The 21,394-nt window shown below is 47.4% G+C and overlaps 1 protein-coding gene across 2 annotated transcripts in view; it reads left to right on the top strand.

The window, feature by feature from the left end:
• The window catches only part of LIFR (LIF receptor subunit alpha), a 90,725-nt gene extending 71,116 nt beyond the window's left edge, over positions 1-19,609 (top strand). For both annotated transcript variants that reach the window (XM_075540956.1, XM_075540957.1), the window contains exons 17-20: positions 4,293-4,454; positions 5,861-5,954; positions 10,772-10,850; positions 11,289-19,609. In XM_075540956.1, the coding sequence (XP_075397071.1) occupies positions 4,293-4,454; positions 5,861-5,954; positions 10,772-10,850; positions 11,289-11,915 (962 nt within the window). In that variant the 3' untranslated portion in view covers positions 11,916-19,609. The remainder of the gene's footprint in view (positions 1-4,292; positions 4,455-5,860; positions 5,955-10,771; positions 10,851-11,288) is intronic.
• The last annotated feature ends 1,785 nt before the right edge of the window (positions 19,610-21,394 follow it).

The following is a 21,394-nucleotide window of genomic DNA, read 5'->3' as shown; positions in this document are numbered from 1 at the left end:
GGTGGGTTTGAATTGCTGATAACAGCCCAGTGTGTAACACAGTATGGCACAGGGCTACGACTGGAAGTCTGCATAAAGAGCCGTTATATCGCCCAGGTCTGCTAATGTCACTGCCCTTCTCATGTGGCCGGAGAAGACAAGAGGCTTATTGTCTAGAGAAACTGAACCAGGGATCCTCTGGAATTCAGACAATTAGATGAAACCTCAGATTTAAAATAGACCTAGAGCTTACTAAGGAGCCCTGGTGGCGTAGTGCTTATTACTTTGACTCTGATCTACAAGGTCAGCCGTTCAAAACAACCAGGCACTCCTCGGAAGAAAGATAGGGCTTTCTACTCCAATAAAGAGTTACAGTTTGGGAAACCTACAGGAGCCTACAGGGCTGCTGTGAGTCAGCATCTGTTCGGTGGCATTGAGTTTGGTTTTGGACTTGTTAAGGCTTATTAACTTGTGTGGCCTTCCCTTGGCCCTTTCCCCGCCCTGCTGTTAGAACATCTTTCCCCAGCAAAAGATCATCTGGTCTTCCTGCGGAAATACCAAATGGTCTCTGAGAAAAGGCATGAAAGTTGCTGACATTTAGGAGACACTGCCTAGGAAAGTTGTGAGCCCACCCATTGTGCTCCACCAGGGATAAGTGAAGCCCCTCCATCAGTAAACCCCACCCCTGCACCCTGACTCCGACCAGGTTCACTTTCTGGCGGCTCTCTCAAACATGACTGGCAGCCAGGGATCACGAGGTGGTGTGAGAAGCTTCACCTCAGAGAGGAGAAGCCAGAGGAGTCCAAGGAAGCAGGTACACCATGGACCAACAAATCCAAAACAAAACTCTGCTCAGGCACTTGAGAGACTCTGTGTTCACTGAAATGGCATGCTGTAAACCTCCTGTGTCTTGGTTTGTTTTCTTTGTAGCTGTGGTCTCACAACGTGTTTGTCCTGTAGTGAGGGACTAGTTTCACTCAGCGGAATGCACTCCGGGTCTATCTGTGCCGGGAGGAGCTGCTGCACAGTGTCCGGAGGGAGGAGGGCAAGAAGGGGGGTGGAGCAGTAGGTTAAGGGGTTGACACGTACTGGCTTGGGTGAAGGGCAAGATGGTTATGCCTAAGAGAAGAAAGAAAAATCAGAAGGGGGGAGGAGTAGTATAAGGTAGAAGAGGGTAGGTGTGAATAAGCAGTTTCAGTTGTCAAATACAAAGTTGATTATCTGAAATTTAAATCATCACTTAGTTGATAATAAAAAAGGAAAGTTGTGTTTTTCTAAAAAGTGCTCATCAGAATACCAGGAAGAGCACCTTGAAATTAAAATGCAATCAAAGAATTTTAAAAGAAAACTAAAAAGAAGTATTTAGAAGCAAAAGTAGACAGAAGAGAAGCCGGAGTTGAAGGAGCACTAGAGAGCTGGCCTCAGATCTGCACGCCTGTGTGGAGACCGAGTGAAGAGGGAGCAAGGGACCTCTGAGATTGTCAGATTGCCATGGGGCAGTCCCCCAGGACTGGAGGAGACAAGTTCACAGGGAAATCCCTGGGGGATCGGGTAGGGGGAAGACCTGCAGTAAGGTACATCACCAAGAAACTTCAGAGCATCTAGTATATCCAAAAATAGTCTTAGAAATGATGAGGGGAAAGGGCCATGTATAAGGGATAAAAAATTAAGACTAGCAGCAGATTGCTCAACAACAGACCACCCACTGAAAGGAATCAGAGGCAATGATTTCAAATGAGGAATGAACATGACTTTCAACCCAAAATTCTATACTGTGCCCACCTGTCAACCAATGAGAACCACTTTCAGACATGCAAGGTTGCAAATATTTACTTCCTGCTCCCCTTCTCAGGAGGCAGCCAAAGCTGAGTATCAAACTGAGGAAAGCAAGTGAGAGAGACCCGGGGAGCAGATAGGAGCGGGCCAGGAGACCCTGAGGGCAGCTGCCCAGAGGTTCTGCAGGAGGAGCCTGGGAGACCTCCTGGGACGTGGGGCTGGGTTTTTCCCATTTGACCATTTTGTTGGAAAATAATATTGAGTGATAGTTGAAGGGTATGGTAGACTGAAAACCAATATGGGGGGAAAGGGGTTTCTGGAAAGAACATACAGCCAAAATACTCCTTAGAAATGAGGACGGTGAGGTTTGGTCTCACACACTGGACATGTTCTCAGTAAGGTCCAGAATCTGGAAAACATCGTTCTTGGTGAAGTGGGTGGTAGCGAAAAAGAAGACGGCCCCCGCGTAGATGGATTGACACAGTGGCTGCTCCGTTTGGCTCAAACATTTACATGGTGAGGATGGCACAGGAGCAGCATTTCGTTCTGTTGTGCACAATGTCGCTGAGTCTGGACTGATGAGACAACACCCGATGACAACAACAACAATAACAAAGGCATTTAAACAACAGGGAGAAGGACATCACACAACGAAGGAAGCACCATAGGACGCAGCGCACCTCAGCAGGAATGCTTATTTGTATGGTCACACTCATGTAAGCCCTTCATCTGACAGCTGTTGTGTTGAGTGTGTGGAAGGTGGGGAGGGAGGGCAGGAGCCGGACTGTCAGGCGGCTCCGTCTTTTTACCCAGCCGCCCGACCTTTGAAGCCGTGCATCCGCTTTCATGCGTGAGCGCTGAGCCAACCATCCGAGAATCTGGACTGTGCGTAGAAGAGTGCAGCATGAGGACTGGAGGAAGCTTATTAACGACCTGCGATACAAAGATGGCCCAACCGCGCTTGCTGAAAGCGAGGAGGACTTGCAGCACTAGCCGATGAAGATCAAGGATTGTAGCTTTCAGTGTGGATCACAACTCAATGTAAGGAAGACCAAATTTCTCACAACTGGAGGTAACAACACATAGGTGACATTGTGATACATGGAGAAAAGGTTGAAGTTGTCAAGGATTTTGTCTTACTTGGATCCACAATCAATGCTCCTGGAACCAGCAGTCACGAGCTCAAAAGATGTACAGCTGCAGGTAAATCTGCACAAGACCTCTGTGGAGTATTGAAGAGCAAGGATGTTACTTTGAGGACTGAGTTGCACCCGACCCAAGCCATGGAATTCTCCATTGCCTCGCATGCATGTGTACGTTGGACAATGAAAAAAGGAAGCCCACTAGAAGGATGGTTGTATTTGAATTGTGCTGGAGAACAATGTTGAACATGGACTACCGAAAGGACAAACACCTGTATTGAAAGAAGTAAGACCAGAGTGCTGCTTCGAGTCAAGGCTGGCAAGACTTCCTCTTGCAGACTTTGGACCTATTGTCAGGAGAGACCAGTCCCTGGAGAAGGGCATCATTGTTGTAAAAGTGGAGGGGCCGTGAAAAAGAGGAAGGCCCTTGATGAGCTGGATTGACACAGTGGCTGCATCCATCGGCTCAGGCCCATTAAACAGTCATGAAGGTGGCACAAGACTGTGCAGTGTTTGCTTCTGAGGTGCATGGGGTCTCGATTGGTCAGAGCTGACTTGAGGGTACCTGGCAACAACCACAACAACACAAGCACAATTGAGAAAGAAAGAACTAGCAAGCTGAGTGTGTTGTTTTGAGCTGTGGCTCTAAATACCCCAAGTAACTGATCTGAAAACCATGATCATCGGCAGAGGGCAGGCGCTTCTGCTTCTATTGGGGGCCATTTAGCACTTCCGAGTCTCTTAAATGATCGTCACAAGTTGTATTTAAAAGAACATGATGGTGTTCTCTTCACTGCCCGGGGGGGGGGGGGGGAGTCGTGGGGACACAGCCGTTTTCTGCAGGGATTGAGGGTTCTGCCCTGGAGCCTCACTCTGACTCAGGCAGCGTCAGCCTGAGCCATAGTGCCCTGACCCTTTGACTTGGCTGTTATGGTATTCTGGCTCTTAGTATGAGAGAGGGTGGTGATCCCCTCATGTGCAGCAGACATGAGAGCTTGCGTAATAAGCCCTGTGAGGTAAAAAGCGATGTTCTCTTTAAGAGTTGGAGAGATTGAAGTTGAAAATGGTTTAAATGATGGAACTCCCACCAGAACGCTAGTCACTGGGGCGGTATCGCTGGAATATGGCTCTAGCTGCCTTCAAAGTCTGGGGTCCTTGACGTGGCCAGCAGCCACTGTTACTCCGAAGGGTCTGGGCGCCTGGTGGGCAGGAGAAAGACATGACCTTCTGCCCCTGTCGAGAGTGGCAGTCTGAGGAAGCCACGGGGGGACGCTGCCCCATCCTGTAGGGTCGCAGTGGGCCACAGTCCCCGTGGCAGTGAGTAGCAGTCTGATGAGCATGACTAATGAGAGAAGTCATGACGCTTGGTCATAATAACTTCCATCTTGCAAACAGGCCGCGCCGACATCAAGGTGAAGAACATTACGGACGTATCTCAGAAGACATTGAGAATCGCTGACCTTCAAGGTAAAACGAGTTACCATCTGGTGCTTCGGGCCTACACGGACGGTGGGATGGGGCCCGAGAAGAGCATGTACGTGGTGACAAAGGAGAATTGTAAGTGAGCCGCCCTGGTCCAGCTGTTATCCATACTGCAGTGCGTAGTGCTGCTAGCAATTTTGGTTTTGGGGAAAAACGTAGGGTTTTTTGCTTTTTAAAATAAAAATTGGGGTATTGTTTGATTTAGATGTTGCATGGAAGACAATGTTAGGAGCTTACAAGGTGCCTTCTTATTTATTCATCTATTTTTATCAGTCACTTGAAACTCGTGTACCAAACAAACCATTTGTGCAATAGGCGTGCGTCTGCGGGGCAGAGGTGTAAATTCCTGTCATATTGATGTAAGTCACTGTGTGTGGCTTTGATTTATCTCAGCTCTTCTCCCTCCAGGAGCCCTGGGGGTGCTCAGGGCTGCTGCTAACCACAGCCCCTCCAAGGGAGGGAAAGGGCCGGCTGGCTGGCCCCCTAAAAGTTTATAGTCTGAAAAACTCTAGGTGACTCGGTCACAGTCGGTTTGGGTTTTGATTTATTCCAACTCTGCTTTTTAACATCTTTATGGAAAGAGTGAGAGAAAGATCACACAAGCCCTTTGTTGTTGAGTGCCCCATTCATAATGCGGCGAGAGAGAAGAGCAGTTGCGTAGCTCTCCAGCATCATTGCCTCACTGCTGTGACGTGACGGCCGAGTTGGGGGTCACATGCAGCTCTTGGCACGGAGGAGATGGGGTTCTCCAAAGCAGTGGTTCTCTACTGGGGGTGGCTTACCTTCACCTGCACCCTGCCAGACACAGCAATGTCTGGTGTCAGTCGTGCTTATTGTCATGTGGGGCCTGGTGCTCTTGGCATCTATTAGGCAGAGGTCAGAAAGGCTCCCAAACTCCCAACAGGAAGGCCCTCCACAGCCCCAGATTGCCAGTGTTGGGGGCCATCACGGGATTCTGACTCATCCCAGCGCTGTCAGACAGAGCGGCTGTGCCCCCAGGGCATTTCCTAGGTTGAAATTTTGACCCGAGCAGATTGCTAGGTGGGCTCTCCCATGAAGCTGCTGGTAGATTTCCAACCACTGGATTTTCGGTTCACAGCTGAGCACTTAATCATTGTGCCATCAGAGCATGCTTGCTTTCAGCCAAGAATTGCCCAATGTGAAATGTGAGGTGTGGCGACATTGAGAAGCCCAGCTCCAAAGGCTGAGTGAATCTGGGGCCGCTCAGTGCACAGTCAGTGGTTCCTACCCACCAGCTGCTTCTCAGCAGAAAGACTCACCATCCTGGAAGCCCTGTCTGAGATCACGATGAGTTGAACAGCCCGGGTGGCAGCGGGGTTGGGCCTTCAAGTGACTGATGCTTTACCTTACATTTTGGCAGCACTTTAAAACGACCTGCCAACCCTGTGCTGTGTGCACACTGGTTCTCTACTCGCGACCCACAGCGGGGATGCTAATGACGTGCACACTTCTCTTTTCAGCCGTGGGGCTAATTATCGCCATCCTCATCCCAGTGGCCGTGGCTGTCATAGTCGGAGTGGTCACCAGTATCCTTTGCTATCGGAAGCGAGAATGGTAACGGGGCTGCATTTATCGCTCGTGTGGCTGTGCTCTGGGGCTTGGTCCTTTAGGCTCTGTGTGAACGCGGACATCTGCCTCTCTGGGGTTGTGGTGAGTTAGCACAAGTCATGGCTGTAGTCAGATTTCATGTTGAATTTCATACTTGGCAGGAATTCAGCATGTTATTCCAAGGGCTTTAAATTAAATGAAGACGTTTTGCCCTGCTGTTTTTAACCGATCATTTAAGTAACAGCATTGTATTGGGGTAGGGGGTTGGGAACTAACAGGTCTAACTAGGGCCATAGCTATATATGAGATTTAAGTGTAACTTCATGGTTAACATTTCACTGGGCCTGGACATTCACTCATCTAGTCAAGTATGAGTGACCCCTCCCATGTCATAGGGGATGTGTGCCACTGCCAGCCAAACCAGCCTGGCCTGTGATGGGGCCTGTATCTCCTGTACACATGTTTGCAGAGGGTGCAGCAGGGGCCGGGGGCCGCAGGAGGAGGGGAGCGGGGGGAACTTGTGTCTGCTAAGCTGGGCAGTCAGCCACAGCCTCTCTGCAGGGGTGACATTTGAGCCCAGTCACCAGAGGTGAGTGTTCCAGGGAGAGAGAACGGCTCTGTGAGGGCCCAGAAATGGGTGGAACAAGACCTTCTGGAGAAAGTGACAAAGGAGGGGTGAGAGGCTGAGTAAAGCGAGAGAGAATGTGACCGGAGCTGAGTGGCTGATGGGGTGGGGTGGGGGAGCTGCATCCCCTTTGGCCCTATGACAGAGCCCGGAGTCCGCCCTCCCTTACCCACCTGCAGCTTGTGAACTGGGAGAGCCCAGCTGTGTAATGGAAAAAGTATCAGGTTCCTGTAGCCATCTTCTCATTATCAAAACTGAATTTTACATTTAAAACCAACCATCTCAGTATAGCCCCACCCCCTTCCCCAAAGGAAAACAAGACAAAATAAGGAGGGAGTGTAGTAGTTAAACCATTGAGTGGATGATGCCATCTCCTAGCAATCGTATGCCGTCCTAGAGAGGAAATAAAAGGCACGCTATGAATCTTGAATGAAAATATGCTTTCTACTCCCATAGAAAGTTACCGTCTCTGAAACCCACAAGGGCTGTTGTTCCCTGTCCTATAGGCTCACTCGGAGTCAGAACAGGCTTGATGGTAGTGAGGTTAGAGTAGTCAGTAGGAGCCCTGGTGGTGTAATGGGTTGCGCAATTCACGTTGTGCTGCTAACCTAAAGGTCAGCAGTTCAAAACTACCAGCCGTCCGAGGGAAACAGATGAGGCATTCTACTCCCATAAAAAGTTGTTTGGAACACTGCAGGGTCCTGCACCACCTTCACAATTGTTCCCGCGCCCGAGTCCATTGATGCGGCAATTGTGTCCGTCCGCCTCGTCGAGGGCCTTCCTCTTTTCCAATCTGCCAGATCTCATGTCCTCCTCCAGGGACTGGAGATACTGTCTCCTGACAATATGTCCAAAGTATGTAAGACAATATCTTGCCTTCCTGCCTCTGCGGAGCACTCTGGCCTGACTTCTTCCAATCAGATGGGTTTTACCTTTCAGCAGCCCATGGTACTTTCAGTTTTCTTCTCTAGCACCACAACTCAAATACATCCATTCTTTCTACAGCCTTTCTTATTCAGTGTCCAACTTTCACACGCACATGATGCATGGAGAAGGCCATGGCTTGGGTCAGGCGCACCTTCCTGCGCAGAGTGATACCCTTGCTCTTCAGTATACTAAAGAGCTCTTGTGCAGGAGATGTCCCTCTAGCAATGTGTCTTCTGGCCTTTTGACTGCTCCATGAGCTTGATTGTGGAGCAAAGTAAGGCAGAATCTTTCCCATCGCCCCCCTTGTCGTCTCCGTTTATCATGCTGGTCCTATTGGTCCAGTTGTGAGGATTTTGGTCTTCCTTACATTGAGTTGTGGTCCATATATCCACATACAATCCAGCTTCTCTGATGATAAAAAGTTAACCATTTCATCAGTTCACCAGGGCACCTCTTCTTCTCTCCGGAGTCTCTATGAGTCGTCACAGACTCAGTGGCAGTGAGTTTGGTGTACAGTAGTTAGTAGGAAGCCTGGTGGCGTAGTGCGTTATGAGTTGGGCTGCTGACCCAAAGACCCGCTGAGCGAGCCTAGCAGGGGTTCTAGAGAAGAAAGATGAAGCTGCCCCTTAGGGTGACCTTAGGGTCAATACCACTCAGAATCAACTCAATGCTGTTGGTTTGGTTTGGGATTTTTATAATAGTAGTTAACGCATTTCAGACTTGCATTAATAAAGTTGTTTTTCCTGCATGAATTTAATAGTTAAAAATATAAAAATAGCACACTACACACGAAGCAAGTGTGTCAGTCTGGGTTGATTAGAGAAACAAATTCATAGACAATCATGTGTGTAAGAGGGAACTTTATATCCAAGAGAAATTGTATATTAAGAAAACATCCCAGCCCAGTCCAGATCAAGTCCATAAGTCCTACAGTGTCCCATATGTTGATACTAGTCCATAACTTCCTTTTTAGACTCACTCAGTCATGTAGTGACACCAAGTGCAAGAAGATCACAGGCCAGTGGGTGGAAAGTCCTGTGGATCCAGTGTTGGTAGAAGCATCTCAATGCTGGTATTTGTCTCCATGTGACTGCTCCAGCTCTAGGGCTCTGACTTATCAGCGTAGCTCCATGTGGCTTGTCAACAGGAATGTCTCCTAGGGAATGAATGTGTGTCCTGCTTCCAGTGAGCTATTTATCACCATAGTGCTTTTGAATGATGTCACCAAACCGACCTGATTGACAGGCCAAACTCCACCACTTCACTTTGAGTAGTCTCAAGTTGACACCAGATTATATAACTACCACAACAGGTGGTAGTATTTTTCTTTTTCTCTTGCATTTTGTTTTTACTCAAAGATGAATAACATTTTTTTCTTTTTCAGTAAAGCAAGTGTAGTCTCCCTGATACATACATGATAATCCCTTTTATTACTCCCGTTTGGTTTTATTGTTGTTGGTGGGTTTTTTTTAACCATGTAGGTAAAGCACCCCAGCTCTCCCTTGCTAACAATGCAGATCCTGCTGTTAGGAGTAGACTAGGGAGTGATGGGAAGCTGTCCCTGACTAGTTCTGCAGAGGGCAGCGTATGTGATGTGAGTGTGAGGAAGGCACGGGGTCATATCTGACTTTCTCTGGCTTCTCTATTGCCATGAGGTCAGACATGCCTCCACACTCCATTTTTCTTTACCCATTCTGATGCCAGCCACATTCTGCTTCAGTGCTGGCTGCGATTATTTGTTACAGTAGTCACGCAGAGCTCAGAGAAAATGCATAGTGATGGGGCTTTATTACGGAAGTTAACAGGTCAGGATCTGCAGACAGTAAGGATATAGTCACTGGTTCTCAGCCAGTAGCCTGTCTCTTGTTCTCAGCCTCTCAACCACGGGGTCCCCCTGGTCTCTGCTTCTGTACACCAAGAAGACTGCCTGCCTGCTGCTCGGTTTCATGGTGTCATGAAACTGCTCCCCAGTTCTGTCTCGTGGTCTCCTGGCTTTGGCCTCTGGCTTCAGCTTAGTTCTTTGTTCTGTCTCATGGTCTCTGTGCCAAAGCCTCCAGTGCCTCTGGCCTTGGCTTCTGCCACTTCAGGCGAGATGTCGAATGTCCTTCCATTTCTCATGGTTTTTGCTGAGGTGGCTGGCCCTTACTGCCGCGGGAGAGGCAACTAAAATCAACCAGCCACTTCTGCTAGTGTTGTACATGCTTAATTTGCATAGTTCCACCCAGTCATTTGGTGAGAGTTGCGGAAATGTGGGTAGCATGATTAAGAAATTTCATTTCACCACAGAGCACCATCTGGCTCTTCTGGCCATTTCTCTTTCATACATGGAAAATTAACTGTCCGCGTCTTTCAGTTACACCTTCTATTATTACAGTTTTTACAATCACCTTTAACCCTGTTGACAGTCACACCAGAATTGCATCATCCAGACCAGTGGTTCTCAACCTTCCTAATGCCGTGACCCTTTAATATAATCTCTCATGTTGTGGTGACCCCTCAACTATAAAATTGTTTTCATTGCTACTTCATAACTAATTTTGCTATCGTTATGAATCAGGTGACCCCTGTGAAAGGGTCATTTGACCCCCAAAGGAGTCGAGACCCGCAGGTTGAGAACCACTGATCTAGATCAACATCACCCCCACCCCGTCTCTTCCCCAGACCCATCAGGAATAGAGAAAAACATTCCGTGGCGACTCCTCCCTTGTTCGTAGTTTGAGAGTAAACACACCCGTGAACGCTTCCAAGCCTGTCTCCGCCTGCCTTTCTCTCCCCCATTTGGGATATCCGGATGGTCTCTGAACTGCCTATCCCAGACAACCTAGTGTTCTAAGGAGACAGGTCATTTCTTTGGTCTCAGCAGTCTTCATTCCGGTTGGAACCTTGAGCACTGCATCCATACGCCACGCGAGGCCAGGGAAAGCGATCAGGGTGCTGCAGTTGACCCCGGCTCTGCCTATAGCTTGCTGTTCGCTTCAGAGCCCACTCACCGCTTCTTGCACTCCATTTCCTAGAGCGACACCGCCAACCAAAGCGTTGCTGAAATAGCAATGCTGGTGACCATTATTTCCAAACTGGGACCTCTCCACTGCACGCATAGAAAGTCCTAGTGTGTCACCTCTCCTAAGGGTCTTGCCCGTTGTGTCTCAGATGCTCATGAGCAGAAAAGTCCACGCGAAATGTCAGTGTGCCGGGGATTTGTTTGCTTACCTGTTTATCTGATGGATACTCTTCTGAATATTAAATTGACCTAATCGCTCTTCGTTTAAAGGATTAAAGAGACCTTCTACCCTGATATTCCAAATCCAGAAAATTGTAAAGCACTACAGTTTCAAAAGAGTGTCTGCGAGGTAATCTGGAATTTTCTTCTATTTGTCTTTTGTCTTTGCCCACTTGTGCTCCCCTCACCCACCTTTTTATTTTATCTTTATTTTTTGAGTTTTCCGAACTAATACATGCAACTCTCTTGAGTGTGGAAATGCTATCTTAGCTAAAATGTATTGAGCCGACAATGTTTAACATGTGCTGAAGTGGTGAACGTGTTGCTCACCAGCGGTTTGCCCCAGGCTCTCCTCGTCCATCCCACTGCCATTAACCGCAGGGCAGATGGGTGGACGTGGAGGGAGAGCGGCCTCCTTGCCCGTCGTGTGCAGCACAGAGGAGGAGGGGGCACTCGTGTCCCCGTCCCCACCCCTCCACTTACATGAGGGGCACGTGAGCTAGGACGGCCCCGGGTGTAGAGGGGCTTCGCAGCCGCTATTAACCCATGCCTTCATGTTTATTTCTAGGGGAACAATGGCCTGAAGACCTTGGAAATGAACCCTTGCACCCCCAATAACGTAGAGGTCCTGGAGTCGCGATCCACCGTGCCTAAAATCGAAGATACCGAAATCATTTCCCCCGTGGCTGAGCACGCGGTAGTCGGCTCGGAAGCAGAGCCCGAAAACCATGTGGTGGTGTCCTACTGCCCCCCGATCATTGAGGAGGAAATCCCGAACCCCGCGGCCGATGAAGCCGGCGGCCCTGCCCAAGTCATCTACATTGACGTGCAGTCGATGTACCAACCACAGGCGAAGCCTGGAGAAGATGTGGAGGCCGAGCCCGCGGGGGGCTCCGGCTACAAGCCCCAGATGCACCTCCCGGTGACGCCGGCCGTGGAGGACGAGACCGCCGAGGATGACGACCTGGACAAGACGGCGGGCTACAGGCCTCAGGCCAACGTGGCCTCGTGGGCTCTCGTCTCCCCGGACTCGCCACGGTCCACGGACAGCAACAGCGAGGTGGTCTCCTTTGGAAGCCCGTGCTCCATCAATTCCCGGCAGTTTCTCATCCCCCCGAAAGATGAAGACTCTCCCAAATCAAGCGGAGGAGGCTGGTCCTTTACAAACTTCTTTCAGAACAAGCCCAACGACTAAGCGGCGTCGCCCGGTCACTTCAGTCTGCCATCTCAATAAGCTCTTCGTGCGCGGGGCTGCCACGACAGCCCCGCCCTGGCGGTCCTGGAGGGACCCCCGAGAAGTACTGTCAGCGGGGTGCCCCTTCACCACGCTCCCTACACTACAAGTGTTAATGCGCCTGCGCTGCAGTCTAAAAGCCAAAGTCCAGTAACTCAGATTCCCTCCCCTGAACTCATCATTGGGAGCTGCTTGTGATTCGAGCCAAAGAGCCCTCCTGCACTCAGCCTTCCGGAAGCATTTCAAGACAAGTGCTGTCTGTCTGTCTAGTCCATGCAAAACAACACATGCCCCCTCCGCCCCAGACATTGACCTTTCTTGTGTTGTTAATGGTTTCCGCACATGTGTATGTACTTTATGGAATTCCCAGCCGACTGGCAGGCAGGGACGGAAAGTATCACCTTAACAGACAATGATGAGGCCGCCCCGACGCTGAAAACCGAGCACAGATTTTCAAATGCCAGGTGACCCTCCTCTCTCTCTCCAACGTCTATAAGAATTAATATAAAGTTTTTTCTTTGCCCGTAGTGACAGCCATCTAGTGTTTTGCCTGATAAAGTGTGCCGGTCCCTGTACCTACTGAATGGTGGTTGTGACATAGTTGACTCAGGGGTACAAACGTGGAAAGCGAGTGCGACACTCACCAGCCCCAGTCTGAAGCTCATTACTTTGCTTTGATGGTGTTTTCCAGATCTGTCTGTTAGCGTGATGATGGGAGGTTTTCTTGTGCTACATTTTTTCATTCCACTTTTGTACTGGCTTCCTTTTTAATTTTCCCACTTGGCTCCTCTAATATTTCAAATTCAAATTTCTAAAACTATAGACCTAAGCTTTTTTTAAAATCAATTTTACCTTGTGACACAGTGTCTTTTACAAATAATAGGTGTAAGTATATCCCCTATTCAGTATTACTCAGAAGCATATGAGTCACTCCTAATTTGCCGTTTGAGACTACTAAGCAATACCTAGTATCCTTGGCTGTGTATGCCCCTCTAACTGACCCTCGTTCCTCCCAAGCAACTGGTGCCCTTGAACCTCCTGTCACCCACGAAGGGGAATCCTTGGTCACCTCTGAGTCAGCCACCCTACTGGCTGTGAGACTGGGCAGTTTCCCCCTTCCCACATGATCAGGAGTCCTGACTCCTGATCCACTTATTAATTTTTAATATGAAACTAAGGAGATCAGACTTCTTTGAGAAATAAGGACACACAGGGCTATTGTTTATAAAATGCCCCCCAAACCCATTTGAGTGGATGGGAAAACTTGCTTGAGAGGTTCCCTGTCATCTGGCCCGAGCACAGCCTCTTCTCCCAGCCTGGCCTTCTTTTGCGGGAGTGCCTTCGAGAGCTAAGGTGGTTCCTGGAAGTCGAAAATGAAAGCCCCAAAGTGGATTTTGAATTTTCCCTGCCCTCAGGCTGCTTACGGTATTTTGTTTTTCCATAGTTACAGCAAAAGTACTTGAAAATTTCAGATCTCCGAGTAAGTTGAAATAGGCCTTTTTAAAAAAGCTCTCTGGGGTTCTGGAATATTTAGCAAATAATGCATCTGTTTTTAGTTTTAACTCCCCCCACCCCCTAGCTCATCATGCATATTAAAAACAATGCTGTAAACAAAAAGCCACAGCGTGAAAAGAGAAAACGTGTTGGGATGCTCTGCTTCAGCATCCTGATTTTAACTCTGGGCGGGGGGAGGGGGGGGGCGGAATTCTGCCAAGGCCCGGACTTCTGTGGAATGAAATACAAGGGGTTGGGTTCACACAGAGTGTATGGAAACTGTATTGTTGGGGAGCACATAGAAATCACTACCAGTGAGAAATAGAGCCAACTAGAGCTATCCAGAATTTTCTCTCGTCTTCATTTGCCCCTTTCCTCACTCTGCCCCTTAGGGCTGCCTCCCTGCCTCACCCTGCACAGCCTGGCATTACCATAATTTTGGGCTCAGCAGGCATGTACTTCATCATCTTATTAGCACAAAGCTTGGTGTTTGCTGGAGCCTTGGTGGTAGAATGGTTAAGAGTTGGACTGTGATCCCACATGGTTCGCAGTCTGAAGCGACGTTTCCTGTTCTCATAAACAGTTACCGTCTTGGAAACCCACATGGGGTTGCTGTAATCAGCTTTGACTCCGTGGCAGTGAGTTTGGTTTGGGTTTGGTAGGTGTTTGCTGAGGAGGTGAAAGTTAAATAAGCTAGCCCAAGGTCAGCAGGAAAAGGCCCCAAGGGGTTCTTTGGTCTTTACAATCAATAGAAAGGACCTTGGTGGTGCTGTGGGTTAGGTGGTGGGCTGCTACCTGCAAGGTCAGTGGTGCAAACCCCCCTGCCAATGTGCGTGCACTTCCACTGTGAGCCTCTGTATCTTTGCCCAGCTCCCAGGAGAGCTGAAATCCTTTCAGCCTGCCCAAGACGTCACTGCTCTTGCTGTACAAAAGATTTGGTATGCTGCTTGCTCTGCCCTCCTCAGGAATTCCAAGAGCCCACACTTGGGGATCACCAGTCTAATGAATAGGAAGCTCCCTCTAACCACCATGGCTCCCCTCCCCCCCCCAATTTGTGGGGGAGAATAGCAACTGAGTAAACCTGGCACTAAGTAGGGTTTCCTAGTTTTTTCCACCGAAGTGAAGATGGCCAGCCTTGCTGTGTGCCTCTGAGGTTGCTGTTAGCACCTCTCCTGGCCTCACCTGTGGGTGTGGGTGTGGGTGTGGGTGGGGCAGCTCACACAAGGAGGGCTGGAAGGACACAACTACATGGACACCGCCCAATTGGTGGCACTGAGAACTTCTGATCGTTGTGTACTGTTCACCAGTGCCAGGCCCACACTCACGTGTGCAAGATGGTCCCAAAGTGGTCCTTCGACCTCAGGTTAGCTCCTTCCTCAGAATAGGGCCTACCCGGAGAGATGGAGAGTCTGATCCATCCTTCCAGGCCTTCCTGGCTGGGAAGCAATGGGACAATCCATTTCTCCTCTATCAAGCCATTCGTTGGACAGAGAGTTCTATAAGTCTGAACTCGAATCTCATTGCAGTTTGTCTGTGGACTAGTACTGCATTTTCATATCCAAAATTCTCAGCCATATTTCAAACCAGGCTCCCCTTGGGGAGGAATGGGGCCCTAGGCATGGGCCAGGAAACTGGGCTGCTTTTGTGAGTGACCATCCCAATGAAAAGAGGTCAAAGATAAAAAGGAGCCTGAGGAGTCCTAGCTGGACTTTTGACATGACATTGGCTTTGGACATTATGTACTGCATGGATCCACGGATCAGTACACACAGCCGTTGCAGTCCCTTCAGTCTGCTGAACCTGTGGAGTCCGCCCTGGCTTTGAGATGAGTGCCTGGAGTATCTGCATAGTTGAGCCGTGTGTTTCTGTGCTTGTGTGATAGAGGTGCTTTGTTCTTGCAGTGCCGAAACAGAAGCAGCTATTCATTGAAAAGTTGAAGGGAGGAACTACCAGCCTCGTTTTCCGTACCAGCAGTACTTTCACGGCTCATGGAGTTAAAGGGTTTCATTTAGAACATCCAGTGCTGTGGCACTCTCAGAAACGGGCCACACAAGTCACACATTTCAGTCGCCATGCAAATTGAATTCTTGTTGGAAATGTGGCTTGCGATCTCTTAGTTGTCTTCACGCCATCCTGTTTACAGAAATCACAGCCCTCCCTGCGTTTGGATAAACTAGATATAGTTGGATGCTCGGGAATATTTTCTCCCCAAAGAATTTGAAATCCAGGTGGAGGCATTTTAAAGTGAACGCACTTCTTCACCTGTGGTCAGTCCTTAGAAAAAGGTCACCAAAGTTTTGTATAGTCAGGAATATAATTCAATGGAAAACAAAACAAAACAACCCTTTGTTTAGTTTCATTATTGTTTAAATGTTAAGCTGCTCTTTGTTTAGCACTGGGTTAAAGTTGGTGTGCCCTGTACAAGACGTCTTATTTCCTTTTGAAACGTAAACTTGAGCCCCACTCCACGATGATGTGTGTGATCCTGAGCTACCAGGATGCTGTTGGTCTCAGAATAATTAATGTTTTATTGGCTTCGTACTGTCACAGAGGGTGTACACGCTACTGGACTTAACCCCTGTTATCGTTATCTGAGTATCTGTGAACATGTAGATCTGAGACTCTTGGTTCAAAGATTTCATTCTTTACTCTGAAATGACTCCATACTCTGAATGAAAACTGCAGGATGAGAGCTCATTGGCATCAGGAAATAGCTTGCTTCACCAATTGTAAGTTGCCATAGCTGCTTTTTGTTTGGTGGGCTGATGCGGCAAAGGAGTGGATTCAAATGCAGCAGTCCCCATGAAGATGGTCAGACCAGGCAGCATCTCCCAACGTTACCCATAAGGTTGCCGTGAGTGAATGGCACCTGACAGCTCCACACAACCTGGGACAGGACGTGCTGGCCCCATGCGGTATGTCCTGACAAACAGCATTGACTATGAGTGAGCTCAATTCATATCAAAGGCTCATGCTACTGATAAAATAATGGCAATTTTTGAAACTGGTCTTTCCTGCTCTGAGAGGTTCATCGGACCCTATCCATCTTTTCTATCCAGAAGAAAATTGTTCCCAGAAAAAAGTGATTTGTATCCAAGCTTGCTGGAAAGGCGTCTTTTAGACTTAGCCTTGGAGTATCATTAGAAATGAGCTTGTTTGCATTTGGTTAGTTTGTATCTTCCGGGATTACGCAGCAGGGCTATTAATAACATTCAAACCTATTTCACTAGGGTGGTTAGATTTCTGTTCCTTTTTGATTAGTAACTTTGTCTTTCATGATTCATGATGATATTCCTGTGAACGATTATACAAGTGCAACTTACTCTTTAATGCTAGTACGAAGGGTTAAGAAACTACTTTGCCGCTGCTGTAGACACTGACGCTTTGGGGAGAGGGGCGATTTGATTTAAACCCTCCAAAACCTCGTGATACTGGTTTTCTGCAGTTCCTACTGCTTTGACCTCAAGAATTGTAGGCCGTAATTGTCTCTCAGTTAAGAATGTTCATATTTTGGGTTAAAAGTGTCCAAGTTGTGAACAGTTTAGCTATGCAGGACAAATTCTGACTTTGCAACATCTTACTGTCTTAATCATTGGTAGTATTTTAAGAGGGAAATACTCTGAGTTACATAATTTTTCTGTGAAAATGCCTAGCTGAAGACAATTGAAACAAATGCAAAGGCTAGTCTGGGTAAACCATGGTGATGGAATACCAACCGAAGAAAAATCAGAAATAACTCCAGTCACCCTTTTTGGGTTGTCCTTCACTGCTTTCCAACATGAAGAGATGTATCAGAGGCAGGTATCGATGCTGAAATGGGAATTGATGTTTGTTGCATTTCATTGACTTCGTTCTACCAAGATTGGCTTTGCAATAGCCAACCAGAATCGAGGAGAGAGAGAACAAAGAAGCCTGGCACTAGAGAGCCGATGCTGCACTTAAGCCTGTCAGACTTTGTTGCCTGATTGGAAGGCTCACTGAAATCTATTGAGATTCTTGTTGATGTTAAACAGGCTTCCCTGGAAAGTTGTTCCATTTTAAATGGGTAACTTCCAATTTCTGACCCGAAGTATTACTTTTTCTTCGCATTCCAATGGGTGGATTGGGAAATAACAGAACATGTTTAGATGACACCACAATTTCCATAAAATGTGGGCAAGTTTCACACTGGTAGGTTTAACAGTAGTGTGTTTGCAAGTTTTCCTAGAAATGAACACTGCAAAGTGCTTTCAGAAAGTTTTCCCTTTTCCAAATAGTCTCTTTCTGGGTCAATTTCAAGTATCTTCCCACCCCCATTATTTCCAATGTTTGAAGCTAGTCGTTTCTTCTGTGTAATTCTTGTTCTTTCTAGGAATGTTTCAGGGGAAACTGGGAGTCACGCTGTGGAGAGTTGAGGGCATTCCACACAAAAGCCCCATACACCGGGGAGAGCTGTGGAGAGGGAGGGCTTGGTCGATAGAGACTTCTCCCAGGAAGCCAGAGTACAAGAGCTCTGAAGTGTTTCTGAACCTGTACATCTTCACAGGACAAGGCAGCTGGTCTCTGTCCCATGGAGCCGAAGGGGAGGTTGGACTATGCACCGTGCAGTTAATGGTGCCACCAAGTCCCCCTGATTTGCCCCTGAAGGTGCATGGCTTTTCCTGAAACACATTTCAATTGGAAATCACTAGAATTCGGCCTGACTGGAAAGCGAATCAAAAAGCTTGAGTACCCCAAACTTGTTGCTGTTGGTTGGATTTGGACCCACAGACACCCCGTAGGACAGAGTAGAACTGTCTCAAAGGGTCTCTGATGCTAAAATCTATACCGCAACGACTGTCAGATTTTTCTCCCACGAGGTGTCTGCTGGGGTTGAACTGCTGACCTTTCAACTCTCAGCCAAACCCTTCACCACCACGTCACCAGGGCCCCTTGTTAGAAAGGTAGACATCTAAGTTTAGCAGTGGTACCTTTGGAGAGTGTGTGTGTCATGTCCAAAGTTAAAGCAGTGCTCTGCTTCGCGGGGACGCATGGTTTGATCCATTTCAGCCAGCTGGCCGTACACCCGAGGTCTCTGTGATGCTCCAAAATCCTACCTTTTGTTTTTGTCAAAACTGCATTACAGTGAGTGTTTACGAACTATATACATACTGTGAACAGAGAAGTTTTTCCTTTTATATGGTTGTTTGTAGAATGTGTGTTTGGATTTTTTCTTTTCTTTTTTTTTTTTTAAGGAAATGTGAGATGTTGGTTATCTTCATTAAAAAAAAAATGCTGGTTACTGTTTCCTAATTTTCATTTGGTCAGGGGCATCTCAAGGTAGCTGACAGAGCTTGGGGAGGAGCCGCAGATCCCAAACGATTCCCTTTTTCACTTCTCAAAGTGTTACCACTACAGATTTTGGTTTTGTTTCTAACGCAAACCATCAGGTGTGATGTGCTGTGCCTAAAACCACATCTGATCAGTTCAGGAAACACGTCAGTGTGCACGCATAAGAATCAAACTGCCGACCGCAATCCATTTGTGAGACGCAGACAGACTCAGAATTCCTAGTTGGGCAGAAAGCTGGGTCCACGTCCAGAGAGGACACCTGAAGTGTTTTCCTGCCTTGTGAAAATATGGAGATTCTGTTGCTGGTCGGGTGGGAAATTTGAACATTTTATATCATCGTATAATTTCAGAATTTATTTCCAGAGTTCCTAGAGAACACGGTTATAGCAAGAACATAGAATGTAACCCATTACTAAGACACCGTCAATGTAAAACTTAGTATGCTTGTCTGTTAACTCTCAAGATGTTACTTCTGTCTGTTTTTAAAACATGCATGTATTTAACAGTTTTACCATAGTATTGTCATGAATAAATAAATATATTTTCTTACATCTTACACAGATTTGTGGTTTTCTCCCTTTGTTTTCATTCCTGTTTCAGATATTGAGGAAGCAATGGCTTGTGTTCTGTGTTGTCAGTGGATTTCGGCATACTGTCCCCAGGCTTCTATCGCCCTGAAGTGGTTGCATGAAAGGCTAAATTTTTCATATTTGACTATATTGATATTGCTGTTGTTAAAACAATCTGTCTCTTTCATTAAATCTGGAATCTATTTACTCTGGGAGTTAGCATAAAATATCATCACGAGGGAATCCAACATAAGGAAATAAAGCATATGCTGGTCTTTAAAATATGACTTTTAATTCTTTCCTTGGAGCATAGCCTGAACATTTCAGGAGATTCGGATTGTGTCAAAATTGTAGTTCAAGTTATTGAACTAGAAAAGACTGCCACTGTGTTAGCTATCCCTCAGTCATTTGAAAGCATGAAATGGTACTGACGTGGAAGGTACGTCAGTAAGTCTAGCTGAGCTAGTCGGAACCTTCCAGGGCCGACATGCGCACGTCTACTCCACACAGGATGGGTTCACCCACATCTGCAGGGAGCCCTGGGTATGCAATGACCTGCTCCCTGCCATGTTGGCCATTTGAAACTGCCAGCTGCTCTTCGGGTGGAAAATGGAGCGCTCTACCCCCATCAAGAGTCACCATCTGGGAAACTCACACGGCAGTTCTGCCCTGTCCTAGGGTCTCTGAGTTGGCCCGGACTCAAGGGCAGTGAGTTTGGTTTGGGGTTTGGCAGCAATGGACGGCTGGGGACAAGTTCGGGAATGCACTTGTCTTAGTCTTTCTTGTTAGGGTGCCTTCAAGAAATGAAAGCAATCCATTCAGTGCAGATCCAGTTAAATTCAAAGCAGAGAGGCCATGCAAAGTTACAGTGACTGCTTTTGGAGATCCCCAGGGAGTGATATTGATATGTTTCAAAGGACATGGGACAATCATGGGGACTTATTTTTCCCCCCAGAAAATGGAAACAACATGCTTGGTGAGGAACAGGCCAGGAAGGCTGTGCTGAGAACTTGTCCCCATCAGGATGGTGTACCCGCTCATTCTTTGAGGCCAGCAACGACTATGTCCTTGGGGGATTTATTGGAAACATGTGACCCCGTCCACCCTCCAGCTCAGATCTTGTCCCATCGGAATTTTTTTCCCGAAAACTCAAAGAATATTCACAAGGAGCAAGATTTGGGTTTCTCGAGGATGCTCACACTGCCAGTTTGCTATGTAAGTCGAAGACTCCAGAATCCTGGGGGTGGGTTCGAGAGGGTCCGGCTCCCTCAGCAGTAGAAACACGTAGATGGTGGCCTGAAAATAATCGCTTCCTGTTTTAATATACCTTTGTCTAAGGTTTACATGATTTTCGCGATTTCATTGCAGTACTTTTTGATTTGTAGTCATCCATAGGTAGGTATTATAGCCGGTAAAAACACGAATGAACCTGGATTTAACCCGAAGGATCCGTCACCCCATTTTGAATTTATTATGTAACACATGTCAGTATTTAAGTGTAAGAAGGACTTGTATATATGACTGGTCTTTGGGGGAGTCTCTGGCAGCAACTTTGTTTCCCAGCTGGTGAGTACTAGAGCTGAGACTTCCAGTGTCATCAACCCCAGGTCGAAAGAAAAGATAAAAAAGAGACGAGTGATGTTACTAGTAACAGAGTGAAAAAGAGAACCTTTGCCGAAAATGCAAAAACAATACCCCATATCGCATTCAAACGTTAGTTTACAACTTGTTTATAAAAGCAATCTGGGCCAAACCTGAGCTTGAATGCCCTACACATGTGGCCCACTGCCCTCCCCGCTCGCTACTGTGGCCCCCACTGAAGCTGAATGAGAGCAGCTGGAGTTATAACAGATGCTTTGAATCGATCTGGCATTCCATCAGTCCAGTATGGTTTGAGCCCAGTGTGCTTAGTCTTAGAGACGAGGAAAGCTTTTGAGAAGTTGGATGAAGCTTTGTTAAGATGGAAATGTTAGAATGAGTTCAATTGCAGCATATTGGGCCTCATAATTATCTCTAAGTGACTGAAAGAAGCTCAAGTTTGGGCTGAAATTGAAATCATCTTTCTCC

This window comes from Tenrec ecaudatus, chromosome 2 (genome assembly GCF_050624435.1).
Source record: "Tenrec ecaudatus isolate mTenEca1 chromosome 2, mTenEca1.hap1, whole genome shotgun sequence".
NCBI classification, from domain to species: domain Eukaryota; kingdom Metazoa; phylum Chordata; class Mammalia; order Afrosoricida; family Tenrecidae; genus Tenrec; species Tenrec ecaudatus.
This window is presented reverse-complemented; position numbering and strand designations above follow the sequence as displayed.